Raw genomic sequence first — 18,236 nt, 5'->3', positions numbered from 1 at the left:
AATAGGAATTTAAGTTAAAGTTATTAAAACCCTGCCTCTTAGTACTTTGAGTAAAACCCAAAGTGGTTTGAGGCTCCTTATCTATTTCCTACATCAGAATATAAAATAAGTTTTACAATAGATGTCTAAAACAGTAACTCCCACAGTTCGAAGCTAGCTAAATTGTTTTAGAACTATTTAATTTCAGATAGTCTTTTAAATATAAGATCTGCCTAGTACCTAGAGTTTTGTTTATTTAGGGAATCATGTTTTGTAGTATTGGAAACAAGGGGTGAAGTGTTCTTAAGGAAACACTGTATTATCATTGTTGTTCATAGGCATTTATTTTAGTAAGGCATATTGTTACACAGGCGTGTACTTTGAACTGATAGGATTGTCTTTGGTCCCATGATCTGGCCCTATCTCATTGGTTGCTGTTTTAAAGGTTAGTCAGCTTAGGGGCTGGGATGGAACTCAGTGGTGGGGTATATCCTTAGCATGTGCAAAGGCCTGGGTTCAATCCCCATCACTAAAGGGGAGAAAGAAGTGCCATTAAATACTGCCTGAAAATTTACAAATCTTTTTATGACATTATATACTTATAATTAAACTTCAGAGTGTAGGTGCGAGAATTCTATTGTAATAAGAACCTCGTTGGTGTTAAATTGTTACGTGACAGGAGACTTGCGGGCACCTCTCATGCTACGGTACAGGGACTGCTGAGCTGTCGTGCTTTCACTGTACTGTCAACACTGGAACAACCGAGGCTGGGCCTGAATGGGTCACATCATAACTCAGATCAGCAGATAGATATGATACTCAGCAATTTAGGGCAGTGTTACAAATATATAGCTGAGTACATTCCTAAAAGATAAGTTCTTATTCTTTCAAATTACTAGTATTTCTAGCCAGGTAGCCAGGCGTGGTGGCGAATGCCTTTAATCCCAACACTCACAGAGGTAGGATCACTGCGAGTTCGAGGCCACCCCTGAGACTACATAGTGAGTTCCAGGTCAGCCTGAGCTCGAGTGAGACCCTACCTCGAAAAGACAACATGGGCTGGAGAGGTGGCTTAGCGATTAAGTGCTTGCCCGTGAAGCCTAAGGACCCCGGTTCGAGGCTCAGTTCCCCAGGACCCATGTTAGCCAGATGCACAAGGGGGCGCATGCGTCTGGAGTTTCTTTGCAGTGGCTGGAGGCCCTGACGCGCCCATTCTCTCTTCTCTCCCTGTCTGCCTCTTTCTCTCTCTGTCACTATCAAATAAATAAATAAAAATAAAAAATAAAATAAAAAGACAAACAAAAAAAATGAAATCACTAGTATTTCTCACATTATTCAGTTTAGCAAGCATGTCTTGGCTCCCATTCTGGGGTGATGCTAGTGAAGAGGAGGGCAGGAGGCGGGTCTGGAGCCCAGTGCTTCTACTCAGTACCTGCTGGTGTTTGCTTACCATTTATTGAGCACTTTTTTTTGTTGTTGTTGTTTTTGTTTTTTCGAGGTAAGGTCTCACTCTAGCCCAGGCTGACCTGAAATTCACTATGGAGTCTCAGGGTGGCCTCGAATTCATGGCAATCCTCCTACCTCTGCCTCCCGAGTGCTGGGATTAAAGGCGTGCGCCACCACGCCCGGCTCTATTGAGCACTTTTAATAGCATGAAGTATTTGGTTGGGTAATAATACCTGAAATTCAGTAATTGTAAGTATCTCTCACAAAATCAAATTTGCTAGCATAAGCACAATCAAATAATCTCTTTACAGTTACAGACAACACATTTTAATTCTAGAAAAATTACAAATATTTCAAGTGAATGGTAAAATTGTAATGTTTTCACATCTGCTTTACCAAAGTAGCCTTTATACTGTTTGACCTCCTTCCTTTGAAGCATAAATTGAGTACCTATTAAATTACAAATAGGACTAAGATAGGCCGAGCTTTGGTCACACAGTGCTTTTCAGTGCAGTGGAAGGATACTTAGCAGGTGTTACACCACAGCATGAGAAGTGCTTGTATGTCTCTCAACACTACTGGGGATCAAACCCAGGGCTTTGGACATGCAGAGCATACACTCTGCCACTGAACTTCAACTCCCATTCCCATTTATGATATTTTTTTCATTTTTATTTTTTGAGACAAGAACTCATTCTGTTGCCCAGACTGGCCTGAAACTTGTGATCCTCCTGCCTCAACCTCCCAAGTATCTATGATTATAGATATAAACCACCATAGTGATGTTTTCAGTTTTGTACAAATATTTATTTGAGAGAAAAGGGGCATTCCAGGGGCCTCCAGCCACTGCAAACAACTCCAAACATGCCACTTTGTGCATCTCACTAACATGGGTACTGGGAACTCAAGACTGGGTCCTTAGGACTCACAGGCAAGTCCTTTAACTGCTAAGTCATCTCTCTAGCCTAGTTTTCTTAATTTTACTTATGAGAGAGAATTGGTGCACCAGGGCCTCTAGCCAGTGCAATAGAACTCCAGACACATGCACTACCTTCTACACATGCGCCACCTTGTGCATCTGGCCTACGTGAGCTACGGAGAGCTGAACCTGGGACCTTACGCTCCACAGACAAGCGCCTTAACTGCCAATCCTTCTTTCTTGCCCCCAGTTTGTTTGTTTGAGAGAATAAGAATGAGAATGAGCATGTCAGTCTCTAGCCACTGCAAACCAACTCCAGACATATGTGCCATCTTGTGCATTTGGCTTACTTGGGTCCTGGGGAATCAAACTTAGGTTCTTTGGCTTTTCAGGCAAACACCTTAACTGCTAAGCCATCCACCCAGCCCTCTCCCCCCCCCCCCCCAGTTTTAATAAAGAAAGTTTAGTGTTAAGCTTTATAGTCAGTCTGTTCTACAAACTTATGTTTGCACTTAGACTGCTGTGTCATGATATGCCCATACTGTTTTTCAGGCCCTAGAGAGTGAATTTGTTTCCTGCCAACTTCACCAATGGATTGATCTCATCTTTGGCTATAAACAGCAAGGGCCAGAGGCTGTGCGAGCCCTCAACGTGTTCTATTACCTGACCTATGAGGGAGCCGTCAACCTGAACTCAATAACTGACCCTGTGTTGAGAGAGGTAAGTCCTCTGACTCGGACAGAAACCACTAAGAATATTCTAGATGGAGAGCACTGTTAACCATTTTCCTCGCCCTTCATAATATTGATTGAAAAACCGAAACTAGGTGGGTAGACTCAAGCAGGCTGTCAGTGAGTGACCCAGTGGGGAAGTAAACCCAGAGTTCCACCAACAAAATGTGAGACTCAGTATAAAACAAGAGCTTTTAAAATTAGCATCTGTTAAGGAATCAGTAGTCATGTATTTATTTTTTGTAAACTTCGGATGTAATGAAAAGATTTTTAGTGGGAGGAGGGAAGTGGAAGGGGGAAGTAGGTGGGGGGATCAAAATGCATGAGATTATATATATATATATATATATATATGAAATTGTTCAAAATGTGAAAAAATAAATCAATAAGTATAATAGGAAGAAGGCCTGGATGGTGGGGACAGGAGCTTCCTTTTTCCTTACTGTGTGGAGGCCCCAACATGACAACATAGGTCAAAAAGATAAAAATAGAATTTAAAAAATAACTATGGAGGCACTTGTATAACCTAAAATATTAGGGAAATAGTACTTTCTTCACCAAGTAAAGATAATTGTGAGCGTAAGTCAAATGCAGTAAAATGCAGGAACATACTTACACACATATGCAGTACAGGTCGCGGAGGCTAATGGTGGGTGAGGTGTAAAGCTTTTCTGTCGTCACACATGATGTTGAGGGCGAGTGAGACCTGCTTCATCTTTGTCATTTATTTTCTAAGGTAAACACTGAGAACATGGTCTTGGCAAATACAATAGTCATTCAAAAGTCTCTAGAAAAGCTGGTTGTTTTTAGTGTTTCTAGTCTTAACTATATTCCCTTTTAATTTATATCATGCCTCATGAAAAATAATAGAGTTGAGCAAACCTGAGCTCAAACATCTGTAGTTTTAGAACATTTATATCTAGAGTCATAGTCATAGGGCACTTGTATATTTTGCAGGTTACATTATTTGAAATGTTAGGTTTCCCATTTTTACTAGGACCTGATGCATTCCACTAATTCTGAGCTCCAATTGTGCTTTAAGCACATACTGAAGTAAATTGGAATATTATCCTTACCCCTCAATGTCAGATAAAAGTTTAGCACACTAACAAAAACATTGTGATTAGGTATCATATGAACTGCACAAGTTGTGATTAGTTGTTTTTCACATTTTAAAAACTTGGCAAGCCAGGCTTGGTGTGCACCACTCCGTACGCCTTTAATCCCAGCACTGGGGAGGCTGAGGTAGGAGGATCACTGTGAGTTTGAGACTATATAGTGAATTTCCAGGTCAGCCTGGGCTAGAGTGAGACCTTACCTCAAAAACAAACCAAAAAATAGAGAACTCAATTCATTGAAAACATTCCTTCCAGTGTATTTTGTGTTGACTGTCCGCTGTGTGGCTCAGGACTTGTACGACTCTAGAGCCTCAGCTGTGAGGTACCGCTAAACACTGCCTGGTCTTGAAGAAGAGAAGCGCGTGCGTCTTTCTCTGTACGGCGCTGGAGTACTCTGCCGCTCCTTTCTGTCTTGTTCCGTGACCCTTCAACAACGCGCTGCCTGGCTTCCCGCTCTAGTATTCTCCTGTAGTAATAACCCATAAGCCTACATCGACAACTGAACTTACACTCTAGAATTGAGGGTACAGTGTCCTGCTTTACCTTACATACCAGCATATTATTTATGTTGTCATATGTATCTTTGTAGTTTCAGTTTTGAAGTTCCAGAGGTACTATAAAAATTTAATGTAGGACCTGTGTTTCAAAGTCATGTCTTGGCATGTCCAGGATGATGTAACTAACCCTGCTTGTCATGCCATTAAATCTTCTGCTACAGAGGCTGGGTTCACGGCTCAGCAGTTAACCGTTCTTACTTACGAAGTCTTTTGTGCTAGGTTCAGTCCCCCAGTTCTCATGTAAAGCAAGGTGCACTAAGTGTCTCATGTGTCTGGAGTTTGTTTGTTGGGGGCAGGAAGCCCTGGCACCCCCACATGAACTCTCTTTCTATTTGCAATTAAATAAATGGATATTTTTTAAAAAAAACAAGCTTGCACTGCATGCTTCATATAAATGGCTGAGAACCTGTGTCTGTCTGCCATGGCTAGTGAGCTGGGTGTTTGGGTGTGCAAATGTCCGTTCAAATCACTGCTTTCCATTTGGAAGTAGAGCTGCTGGGTTGTGTGGTAGTTCCAGGCAGAAGGTTCTGAAGAGCCATCACAGTGAATATTCTTTCCATCTCTGTCGGGATCACCATCTGCTACACTGCTTTAAAGTCTTTGCTTAAGTTTCTTTAGCTTCCTTTTTTCCCAAAATTCCAACTGATTCTTTGAAAGTCTTTATTTAGCTCTGGTTTTCTAGTCGCCAACAGTACTTTAGTTTTACATTATACATATAGATTATACTTTCTAATCTTAAGCATGGTGTGAATGTTATTCTAAGAATAATAGTCACATGATATTCTTTAAATTACCATATATTTCTTTGTTGCTTAGCAGTTTTTTTTTTTTTGAGGCATTCCCAACAGACTGACTTTGTCTATGTGAGAATAAGAGAGTAAGAGAGAGAATTAGCATACCAGGGCCTCCAGCCCCTGCAATTAAACTCCAGATACGTGCACCCCCTTGTGCACAATTGCACACTTATATCCTGTACATCTAACTCACATGGGACCTGGAGAGTCATACATGAGTCCTTAGGCTTCACAGGCAAGCTCCTTACCACTAAGCCATCTCTCCAGCCCTGCTTAGCAATTTAGATATAAATATCCATGTTTAACTCGCAAGCCTTTCTGAATGTTGTAATATACTTCATTATTGCTTTTCCATACTATGGGCAGGTGCTAACTTTTGTGTCACAGAGCACTGTGGTTCAACAGATTAAACAAGCAAACAATGCTAGGTGTAGATATGGTTGTGTGACTTGGATCTGCAGCACCATCATGTGCATCCACAGAGGATTAGGTGAGACTTAATGTGTAGAAGGTGCACAGCATGCTGCATGTCAGATCGCAGGTACTCCGTGGTTATTTCCTTCCCTCATGCTGTGCTAGAGAACAACTAAATAAAAGGAATATGAGCAAGTGATGACATCATTTGAGGAATCATAAAATAGGCCTTAAAGTTAATGAGTTAATAGCCATTTCCTCAAGGACTCATGCAGAGTGTGTTGTGTAGTTAGGTAAGAAAAAGCCAAAAACAAGGATGGATCATGAACTTACTCTTTTTTTTTTTTTTAACCTTTTTCTTTTCTTTTTTTTCCCCACAACCTTATTACTTGATAAGCCCTCATTACTTGATAAAGTTAAGGAGTTGAAAGGCAAGCACTGCCCTCATTGTCTAACAGGCAAATAGCAATAAGCACACAATAATAAAGCACTGCGATGGGTTCAGTATCCAAGTTAGTACATGTGTGGCGGCCTGGCACGTTTTCTGTGCTACAGGAGACTGGTACTGCGTCTGAGGGGTGCTACACATCCCCAAGTGGAGCTGTGGGCACAGTCTCCTGCACGTACAGAAGAAAAATACTATGAACAACGCAGTGCAAAGAAATAAATAATATTGTGATACAGAAGGGCTGTCACTGCCATGCCATGGACATTACATATTCATGAATTATAAGTAACTTTAACTGCATTACAGGGCAACGGGAAGCCACTGAAGATTTGAAACATGAGCACATATGAGCACATACACGTTTGAGTATCCTGGAAAAATATTAATGTATAAGAACTGAAAACTGCCCACTGAATTTATCTAATGACCCTAGAAAAAGTAGCTGGTAAGGTACTTGGTTGTTGAGGTACTAAGAGGTACTATCGAGCACTAAGGTTCTAAGGTTATTGAGAAGAAACTAGTTAAATAATTACTACTTAGACAGAAAAGGGCTTCTAAGAGAAACCTTAAATTGATTTGTTTCCTACCTGGAACACAAGCAGCGGCCTGCCTCAGCCCCACCCTGCCCACCTCCACTCAGGACTGAGTTCAGTGCCTGCGCCTCTCATCACATAGATAGAAAGATAGATCTCTGTCTCTCTCTCTCTCTCTCTCCTTCCCTCCCCCCTTTCTCTCTCTCTCTGTCTCGAGCATGCATGCATGCCACCCATGTGTGGGTGGGCCCCTTCTCTGAGTCCAGGCCAGCTGGCTTTCACACATGACACAAGTGTGACAACCTCTTCTGGAGCCCTGACTCGAAATATCTTACTTGGGCTCACAAGAGGGAATTTCCTTCCCAGCTTTCTGGCTGCTCACACCTGCACACGTGGGCCCCCAGCGTAAGACCAAGTTGCCACAGTGGGAAGGGAGAGTCCCTTGTTACTGTTTGTATGGCCTCCAGGGCCCAGGTTTGTTCACCCACATGGGCTTACGAACCACCTGAGTGTACCCATATTTCCTTCCTCCCTGGCCACTTTCCCTTCTTCACTTCTTTTTTTAAATTTTTTTTTGTTTATTTATTTGAGAGTGACAGGAGGAGGAGGAGAGAGAGAAAGAGAGAGAATGGGCATGCCAGGGCTTCCAGCCACTGCAAACGAACTCCAGACGGATGCGTCCCCTTGTGCATCTGGCTAACGTGGGTCCTGAGGAATCGAGCCTAGAAACGGGGTCCTTAGGCTTCACAGGCAAGCGCTTAACCACTAAGCCATCTCTCCAGCCCACCCTCCTTCACTTCTTAAGCCCTCCCACGTCCTCATAGGCCTGATTTTCCTGAATGAAAATGTAATGGTTATAAATCGTTCTTTTCAGTCTGGTTATATTCTTGGTTAAAAATAGACTCAAACTCAGGGTTTGGGTTCAAGGACTTCTCCTGAACTCCATAAACTCCTTTCCATTATGGATGGGAGGTGACAAGGTAAACAATGACTAGAGAAAATAATGAAAGAAGTTTTTGTTTTTGCCTATGGGGCTAAGAACTGAACCCAGGCTCTTATGCATGCTAAGCAAGAGCGCTGCCACTGAGCTATCATCCTAACTCTAAGGAGAATTTCGGTTTTTCAAGGCAGGGTCTCTCTCTGGCTCAGCTTGACCTGGAATTCACTATTTAGTCTCAGGGTGGGTGGCCTTGAACTCAAACTCACAGTGATCCTCCTACCTCTGCCTCCCAAGTGCTGGGATTAAAGGTGTGCACCACCACACCTGGTTTAAGGAGAATTTTTAACAGTTTTATTGATACAATTTACAAGATGCGGTTCATTCATTGAAAGTGTACAATTTAGTATGCTCACAAAGTTGTATGGGTATCACCATAATTTAAGAGCATTTTGTCACCTCATAAGAAATCCTTGTGCCCAATAGCAGTCGCTTCAAGGCATATTTGCTTTTCTACGCGAAGGTGTTTGGTTGTGTTTCATTGGAAAGTTAAAGTTGCACAGGAAAGAGAGCATGTAGGAGCCAGTCAGGCTTTCTGAGACAGTGGAAGGGAGCAGCACTGGAGAGGAGTGTGCAACACACACCTCACCTGAGGTCAGAGAGCAGGTTAGCGTAGGATGACTTGTGTAAACCAGTGTTAGGAGGAAGGGGAGAAGCAAGAAGAGCTTTATGGCAGCTTATGCCAGCATCTGGCATAGTAATGGCATTTAATAGTGCTTACAATGAGTATTGTTTCCTTCCTTCCTTCCTTTTTTTTTTTTTCTTTTGGTCTCTTTAATAGCAGAAGAATAGATGTAAAAAGAGCCTGAACAAAAAGGAGGGTGTGTGTGTATGTGGAGAGAAAGAGAGAGATGGCAAGTCAGGTGTACTTTGTATGGTGAAATGTGCAAAGCAGGCTTGTGAGTGGATGTTGCTGAAATGATGACAGTTGACTGTAGGCCATACTGAGGGAATAAGAAAGGCCAGAAAAGGCTGCTCAGTTGGAGAGGGTCTTCATCATTTCTTCAGTGCGTATTCATCCTCTGTGAGGTATTACAACCACATAGATGAGCAGGACAGAGCCCCACCCATAGGAAGCTCACATTCAGACAGGAGGCTCAGTAGGGACCCACACAGTATGGACTTAGTTTCTGCTACAGTGTGTGCCATGGAGAAGATGTGCTGTGAAGGGGAAACAGGTGACCTCAGTGGTAGGGAAGGATTTTAGAAAGGACAGTCACATGCTGCCTGTTCTCATGAGCACTGTTTCCTGCAGAACTATGGGACTGCAGTAGGGGTACAAGGACACCCAGGGGTGCAGCTACCACTCACATGGCCATGCACGTGCCTATAATCCCCAGGCCAGGGCAGCCACCAAGTCCATCCGTGCCACAGATCCCTGCCAGTTGTAAAGCTTATCTTAGTTTACTGATTCATAGCCCATGCCCCTTCTAGGTCACATCCATTTATTTCAGAGTCTTGTTCCAGTGTGGTCCCTTCACACCGCCAGTGTTAGTACATCTGTCTATCCACTTGACTTCCTCAAAACAACAGCTCTTTCTCAATAGTACTAGTCACAGTGATGGAACCAGGGTGGATTTGTGTCTTTCTAAAAGTACATGAAGTCATTTTTCTACTAGCTGGTTCCTGCTCAGTAGTTAAACTTTTACTACTTTCTACTCAAGACTGGACACTTGGTTCTGTTTAAAGCTTCTCTGTCCCAGTCAGACAGAGGCAAGGTGTCTGCAGTCACGTGCTTGCTGCTTGGCAAAAGCCTCTTTCCTCTGGAGGAAGGCATTGTGCTAAAGTGAATGGTTACTACACTATATGTATGGCATAGTAAGTGATCATAAAAATAATCTCTCAATAAAAAGAGCTCTAAACAATAGAAATAATAACCATAAGAGGAGGAAGGGTAATCAGAGAAACAGCCTGCAGCACATTAAACTTTTATGTTGTTTTTAATTTTTAGAAAACAGCTGTGTTATCAGTATATACGTCTGAGTTTACATATAGCACACACCAGAAAGAAGGGGTTTTCAGCAGATATGCTAATCATTCTGCAAATATCTTGTGACCCCATCTGAAGGCGGTAGTCTCTAACTGATTGTCTTCATAGGTCTCTTTGCATTTATTATTATTTTTTTTTTTTACTGCTCTCCTGCCACTACTTGTTCTTTGGTCCCTGTGATTCCTGTGACAAAGCTACTGTTTGCTAGCATTGCATGGAATCTTCCATAGACAAGAGACATAAAATCTGATTATTAATTCTGTTAAATTTTGATTGGTTTAATCAACCCTCTTCCTTCAAGCAATCTTTTTAAGCTTTTAAAAAGAAAAAAATTAGAACATTTGAATTCAGGGCAGGATAACAGCAAAAGTACTTTTACTACAATAAAAACCCTCAAATTCAAGTTCACAGAATAATTTCATGATGTCTAACATATTTATTTTATGAATTTTTACCTTAAAAAGTTAACATAAGTACTTTTATTACTTTATTATGTTTAGAATAGAATTGTATTTACAGACATGGCTTCCTAGTAAGCCTTTATTCTACACTTACTCAAAATTTACCTGTTAATTCACATATCAATGATAATGGCTAGACCCCAGAGTTGAGAGCTCATTATCTAGTCCTTAGTACCTAGTATGGAATGGATGAACTTAGCTGATGAGAAGTAACTTAAGACATTCTCGGGGGGGGGGGGGCGCGTGTCTTCACACATAAGCAAGTATGTGTGTGATATGACAGATACTGAATGTTAGAGCACAAAGGAGGGGAATAAGTGCTGAGCACGTTGTTACATCCCAGACATCCCAGCAGCTCAGGTAGAAATACTGCGAATTTGTGGCCAGCCTGGGCTACAAAGTAGGCCCAGTGTTCTCTTGGGGAAGGAAGGGGCAGGGAGGATGGGAGAGAAAAGGAAAGGGAAGAACTCAGTAGATGAAGCAAATGGAGAGGAGCAGCCTTGCCAGCATGGGGCAGCAGCTGGAAAGGAGCCCAGTGTGGTGGTAACAGGGAAGAGACCTAGAAGTGGTGCTCGGTCAGTTGACCTGTCTCAGACACATTTGGAAACCATGGTGTCTCTGCATCTCAGCCTGGCTGCCATGGTCACCTGTCCCCAGCTAACATTAGTAGACCTGCTCACTATTTCTGTCTTTACCTACTATACTCTACCTCCACAGGGCTGCCAAAGTGACATTTAAAACTAGTAATGATGGGCTGGAGAGATGGCTTGGTGGTTAAGGAGCTTGCCTGCAAAGCCTAGGGACCCAGGGTGACTCCCCAGTACTCACATAAGCCAGGTTCACAAGCTGGCGCATCCATTTGGAGTTTGTTTGCAGTGGCTGGAGACCCTGGTGCACCCATTCTGTACCCTCTCTCTTTTACACTCTCATAAATAAAGTTTAAAAAATAAAAATGTTAATGATTGGGCTGAAGAAATTGCTTAGCAGTTAAGGTGTTTACCTGCAAAGCCAAAGGACCCAGGTTTGATTCTCTAGGACTCACATAAGTCAGATGCTCAAGGGGGCACATGCATCTGGAGTTCGTTTGCAGTGGCTGAAGGCCCTGGTGTGCCCAACTTCTCTCTTTCTCTGCCTCTCTCTTTAGTAAGTAAACAAATAAGATTATAGAAATTCCAGTAAGGCATGTGGAGCCTGTATGACTTAATCTCTGCCACAGGCCACATCTGTTAATATTCCCACAGTAGGGATTACATCTCAATACATGAATTTTGGAGGATAAACCATAGAAGCTTCTACTTTTTAAAATTTGAATAGAAAACTAAAAATTGTGGTGTATATGATTCAGATTCTTTGAAATATGCTGAAACTTGTCTGAACTTAAAAATCATTTTAACTAATGTTCCATGTGTGCTGGAAAACAATGGGTGTTCTACAAGTTTTAAGACTAGTGGAAAGATAATGAGTAGGAGGGAGAATAATTAGTACAGATTATTCTTAATGTATTTATTCAAGACTGAAGATGTAGCTCAGTGGTACAGTATTTTCCTAGCATGTGTAAGACCCTGGGTTCTATCCACAGCCCCACAAAATAAGTTTTGGTTCTATGCTTTAATATTTAGCCTGAAGCTAAAATAATAATAGTAATACTAATATTAAAACTTAAAAATTTAAAAATCCCATGCTGCTATTCCTTCTCAGTTTCCACGCTCTTTTTGTATTTTTCCTATTTGTACTCCCACATTTCCCATCCTCACTTCTTGTTGCTGTGTCAGAATGCATCCCCTCAGTCCGTCTGCTCTCCAGCTTTCACAACATCCTGAGAGACCAACTGATAAGATTTGACAAAACTCAGTTTTAAAGTAAATAAAGTTACCTGATTTAAAAAACAAAACAAAACAAAAAACCAGCCTAGGACAGGAGAGATTGCTTAGTGGTTAAAGCACTTGTCTGCAGAGCCGAAGGACCCAGGTTCAATTCCCAAGACCCACGTAAGCCAGATGCACACAGTGGCACATATGTCTAGAGTTTGTTTGCAGTGGCTAAAGGCACTGGAACACCCATTCTCTATCTGCACCCCTATGTAAAATTTAGTGTTTTTAAAAAAAATTTTAAACAACAGTAGTCAGAATAGTTTGTCTAGTAAAGGAACTGAAAACCAGAGGAGCAGAAGACAGAGTATAGCTCCCAGAAATGAATGTACTGCTTATGAGGAGATTCCATACAGGTCGTGTCCTAATCACAGGGAGAGGGTTATTTTGGTCCCATAACATTAGCAGGCTAGTTATTTAAACTATAAATTAATATAGATTACCACTTCACATGTTAGTGTAAAAGAAATTCCATTGGCTGGAGAGATTGCTCAGTGCTTAAAGGCTCTAAGATGCTGGCAAAGCCGGACAGCCTGGGTTTCATTCCCCGGGACCCAAGTGAAGCGCATCTGGAGGTCATTTGCAGTGGGAAGATGTCCTGATACTCTCTCAATATTTTTCTCTCTCTCTTTGCTTGCAATTAGTCAACAAAAGTATTTTAAAAAGAAATTGTAAATATGTTAAATGTATTTTGCAGTAAAGATTATCTACATGCAAAATGTGAAGCAAACTAAAAACTGAAAAGGTAGCATTTATCATAGAGTGGGGAAGGCTTTTGGAATCTTAATATCAAAGCCGAAATTATTTAGGGAATGTATGTGCTACTCACATGAGAACTAAAATTCCTGTCCATATAGGAAAAGATAACTCACAAGGACCAAAAGTCAAAGCCACATGTAAAAAGTAGTCCATCCTCACCAGTAATCAGACTTTCAGTGTAAACAGATAAGATTTTTTGCCTGTTGGATTAAACATTCCAACACTAAAAATAATGGAAATTTCTAATATTGATGAGGGAATAAAGAAATAGTAAATTTCAGATAAGGATCTTTTTCAGATAAGGGTCTTTATGCCAGTTGTAATTTTTTATAATGTCCATGCATGATTTGTTTTATAACTTTCACAAAAAATTGACCAAGAATGCAAAGATACTCAGTTTTATAGTTGTTCATAATAGCAAAACCAAAATAAAGTAGAACAGTGAAAATCCAGCAATGGAGTACTGGAGAGTTAAGTATCAGTGAATCACAAGTAGAGTACTATACTTAATCGAAAATATTTCCAAGTAGATCTGAATGCATTGCTATTGAAGATACATTTTGCCACGTTCCATTGAAAACTAAATCAGGTTATGAAACAAAAATACAACTGCATGAGGGAAAGTCTGAAATTATGGACCTCAGTATGCTTACGGCCATTATCTCTGGTTAGTGAAATCCTGGAGTCCTTTCATTTGCCCCTTCCTGGACTCTAAAAATAGTTTCTCTTTGAAATTGAAGGTAGGGGAGAACAACCATTACCCTTTTTATTTCTGAGAGAAAAACCAACCTGCTTAGGAATCTGCAGCAACAGTGTGCTGTGGGAAGATGAGTATTCACTTTGTTTGGCTGCTCAGTGACTGTTTTCTTAGGTTTGGGCAGTTTTCTCCACATTCACTTTTCCCAGGCTGTGGTGCTTTGTATAAGAATCTTCCTGTAACTGTCGGGGGAAGAAAAAAGAAAAAGTCTTTTCCTGACTCATGAATTGCCACACTTTTAATCTCAATTTTTGTTTTGTTCTTTAACACCATGAGGAGGGTTTTCTCATACTGTTGAGCAATTTGAGTGTATATAAAATATACTTCTCCTTTTAGAGAAATTATCACTAGTAATTGTGGTTCTTGTAATCATTATTAAGGACAAGGCTTTTGGCTCCAAATCTCTGGGTTCATGTGTGTGTGTGTGTGTGTGTGTGGTTTCTAAACAAAGAGATTTAAAACTTACATTTTGAAACCATGTATATTAACTATAAATATTCAAATAATACAAAAGCACAGCATAAAAGAATGGAATGCCTCTACCCCAAAATGTTGGCTTTCTTAGCCAGAGCCATGCTGAAATCAGCAGGGATAGCAGCCCCAGAGCCCTTACCTGTGACTAATGCTTGAAATTCTACCATTGGACATCATTTATTTGATTACAACTCTGTTTTATGTTCCTTTTCTGACACTGCTTTCTAATCAGTCAGCTGTCTGGGAGCACGAGTAGCAAGCAGGCTGTGATTACGGAGAAGGCACAAGCACGAGAGTCCGCAGGCGGCTCGGGCTGAGAAACTGGGCCGCAGCGGCAGGAAGCAGGCATGCAGGCCCAGGCTGCCCCTGGCGTCACCGCATTGCGGCTTCAGCACGGACAGCCCGGCCTGTGCTTTCTCATCCCGCGCTTCGCCATAGGCGCTCACTGCAGTTCCTGAAGAAGTGTCATTTCCCCCTTTGCTTTTCACATGAAGACAAGATCACTTTCCATGCACAGAAACTAAAACCTTTCTTTGGAAGACAGATCTTGGTTCATCTACTTAGACGGGTAGAGGAGGAGCACCAAAACTAAGTTAGACTTATCTTCAGTGTGCCTCCTAATGTGAAAGTGCAGCTTGAAAAACTCGCCCAGCCATGTTTAATGTCAGTGGTTGGTTTGGCCCCTTCCAAATTTATCCTTGCAAAGGTTGTTTGAGCAAAGCTCATAATCACTCTGAGAAGGTCTGCTTTCCAAAAGCAGCAGCCGCTGCCTTGTTTAAGTCTACATGACCCCAGTTTCATGACAGCAGTAGCAAATCAGATATCTTATCCAAAGAAAAGCATTTTTGGCTTAGGATTCCATCGCTCTTGTGGTGGGAGTCAGCTGCTTGTTTCAGGCCTGGCGCTGCTGCAGAACGTTGGCAGTGAATCTTTCAGAAAGCATAAACACAATTGGTATTTATAGCATTGTTAACATTTGTTAAATAGTTGCAGGGAGTGAGTGGTCTGTAAGCCTGTCTTCAGCAGGTGGGCCAGGACTCTCCGTAGTGACTGCAGGAGATTTCAGACTAGGACAGCGTGGGTAGAGTGGTTGTGGCCGTCGAGTAAATAAGAAGTATTAAATGTAGAAACTGACAATTTCATGCAGCAACAGCTCAAGTATCACTGGCCAGAAGTGTGTTACGCAGATGGTGTATCTGACACAGCACAGGGCAGGGGCTGTACAACGAAAAGCCAAATAAACGGTGAGGATTAGTTAAGTCTTAATTGAAAACCTACATGAAAAATGCTGTGAAATTACACCAGACTTTCTGGTATACTGAAAGCACAATAATCAGTTCCCTTGGTCATCAGGTGGAGGTAAAGCTAACTTTGCCTTTTCGCAGACTCTGTAAGAGGGAAGGTTAAGGAGTAGCCAAGAATTCTCCTGTCTTTTTGACTTGGTCAATGTTTTGGGAACCCAGGGTTATCTGTTCCACTTCCATCTTGTGTTCAAGTGAACCCCTTTCCTTCAGGTACTCTTTTCTTCACTTGGAATGTGCCAGGGCAGTGCAGCCCAAGCAAATCACTGAATTTTATCCTCAAAGATTCAGGCTAAACAAGTATTACAGAGGCTACAATGGAAAAAGATTGCATGGATTTAAAAAAAGAATCTATGAAATTATTTGCCAGTATGACAGATTTTTAAATTTTCCCAATAGCTTTGTTCTTTTATTTCCCCTAAAAGATGAAGACAGTTACTTAGAATGGAATCACTGCTCTTAGTTTTTGTCATTGCTGTAAAGAAGCCACTGAGATGCTGTTAGTACTTTGAAAACACTAGCAAAGTTCACATTTTTTAAATGTTCAATAAACTATATTACACGTTTCTTATCCCACCTCTCTCTGTCTTTGGAAATGCTGTGACATGTGTGTTCATCTTACAAGTTCCAAAACCCCTGAAGTTAAGGATCATGTGATTGAATTTTTGTAGTGAGTTTCCCTTTGGGGTCTAATGTAGGGGTGTTCACAAATACTGTCGGGCAAATAGGCTGAGTGTTCTCGACTACATGAACAGTTGAACAGATCCCTGCATCTTTTCATGACAGCGCAAATAGAATGTTGGAGTTTAAGAAACAGCGGCCCTCTGGACGTAGTGTGTCGGCTCTCTCACATTATGTGTTCTCTGTAAGGACTTCTTGCCGCATGTACTCTTTGCCTTTTGTCATTGGCCATCTCTTTGGAGACAGCCCACTTATTTTTCTAGGCAGGCAGCTTTATCTACTAGCTTCCAGTAGCCAGAGATGGAGGTGTTTGGAATGAGCACATCAGTGTTCTCCACAGAGATACTGTTTGAAATTATCCATGAGCACAGAGCCGCTGAACGTTATTGAGTGACGTTTGTTTCTCTTGGTTGTGTCTGCCCTGACTAGCTGGTTTCTCTCAGATTGGCAGCTGGGATTACGCTGTAGTAGATGGACAGCTCCGAGAGAGGGAGATTGTAGTGAGCCTGGGCCAGCAGTTCAGTGGGCTTGGAATGTGTGGGCTCAGTTCCTAGGCTCACTAGTGGGGAATCCAAGTAAGTCTCCTCCAATTAGTTACTTCAGTTTGACCTGTGTCCCTTCATTTTATTATTTGACTAGATAGGTAGATAAAAAGGTTCCTTTTGCTCCCTAACTCTCCCTTACCCCTGACTTTCTCCCCACATTCTTATGCTTGAAATAACTTCCATTTTATTTAGCATGCTGCCCTTGGTTCTTTTTTGGACTTGATGACATTATGACTTGCATATTCCCCCAGCTGCATGGTGCAGTTCTGAGTGTTTGGAGGAAAATATTGTTTAATTTTAAAAGTGGTGCAATATAATATTATTAATAGTAAGGCCTCCTTGGAATCAAATAGAAGTAATCTTTAACAAAATTCACTCTGTTAGCAAGGTCTATGAATCGGACAATTTGTTACCGGCTTATCGTTGGAAATTATAAGATGGATAAAATATATTTCTGTTAAATTAATGGATAAATTAAAGTTTACAAAGATATATCATAAACATAAGTTAAATATAGCATTTTAAGAGTTCTTCATTTGGGCTGGAGAGATGGCTTACTGGTTAAGTGCTTGCCTGTAAAGCCTGAGGACCCCAGTTTGAGGCTTGATTCTCCAGGACCCATGTAAGCCAGATACACAAGGTGTCGCATGCATCTGGAGTTTGTTTGCATGCCCATACTCACTTGCTCTTCCTGTCTGCCTCTTTGTCTCTTTCTCAAATAAATATATTAAACATTAACAAAAATAACAATCATCCTTGTATAAGATATAACAAATATTGAGAAAAATAAATTTTCTTTTGCTAGTCTTTTCCATCCTTCTTCCACCAGAGGGAATGGCTAATTCTATTCCAGACTACATATAAAAATACTTATCACACACATGTGTGCACTCACATAACGTTGTGTATGTATATATGTTCTAATTTGCATAAGGCCATACTCTGTGCACCTTGGTATATAGATATTTTTATCAGTATGTTATAGAGTAGTTTTTCATATAGGATATGCTTTCAACTAAACTCATTATATGGCTGAATAGTTTTTATTATTTATTAGATAGTGTAGTGGTTTGATTCAAGTATCCCCCATTTGTTTAGGTGTTCTGAGTGCTAGGTTCCCAGCTGATAGAGATTTGGGAATTAACGCCTCCTGGAGTCAGTGTATTGCTGGGGACAGGCTTAAGAGTGTTATAGCCAGCTCCCCATTGCTAGTGTTTGGCACACTCTCCTGTTGCTGTTGTCTGCCTGATGTTGGCCAGGAGATGATGTCTACCTTCTGCTCACGCTATTTTTTTCCCCTGCCACCATGGAGTTTCCCCTCGAGTCTGTATGCTAAAATAAACCTTTTTCCCCCTACAAGCTGCTCTTGGTCAAGTGTTTACTGCCAGCAATGCGAACCTGACTGCAACAGATAGCCTTTTCTCTAAATTATTACTGGTACAAAGAATTCTAGTGTATCATTTT

General features: G+C 41.3%; 1 protein-coding gene across 4 annotated transcripts in view; it reads left to right on the top strand.

Annotated features, from left to right (window-relative positions):
- The window catches only part of Lrba (LPS responsive beige-like anchor protein), a 570,297-nt gene that overhangs the window by 499,457 nt on the left and 52,604 nt on the right, over nt 1-18,236 (top strand). For all 4 annotated transcript variants that reach the window (XM_045131452.1, XM_004655860.2, XM_045131451.1 and 1 more), the window contains exon 48: nt 2,897-3,064. In XM_045131452.1, the coding sequence (XP_044987387.1) occupies nt 2,897-3,064 (168 nt within the window). The remainder of the gene's footprint in view (nt 1-2,896; nt 3,065-18,236) is intronic.

The sequence above is a fragment of the Jaculus jaculus genome, chromosome 12, assembly GCF_020740685.1.
Source record: "Jaculus jaculus isolate mJacJac1 chromosome 12, mJacJac1.mat.Y.cur, whole genome shotgun sequence".
Taxonomy (NCBI): domain Eukaryota; kingdom Metazoa; phylum Chordata; class Mammalia; order Rodentia; family Dipodidae; genus Jaculus; species Jaculus jaculus.
This window is presented reverse-complemented; position numbering and strand designations above follow the sequence as displayed.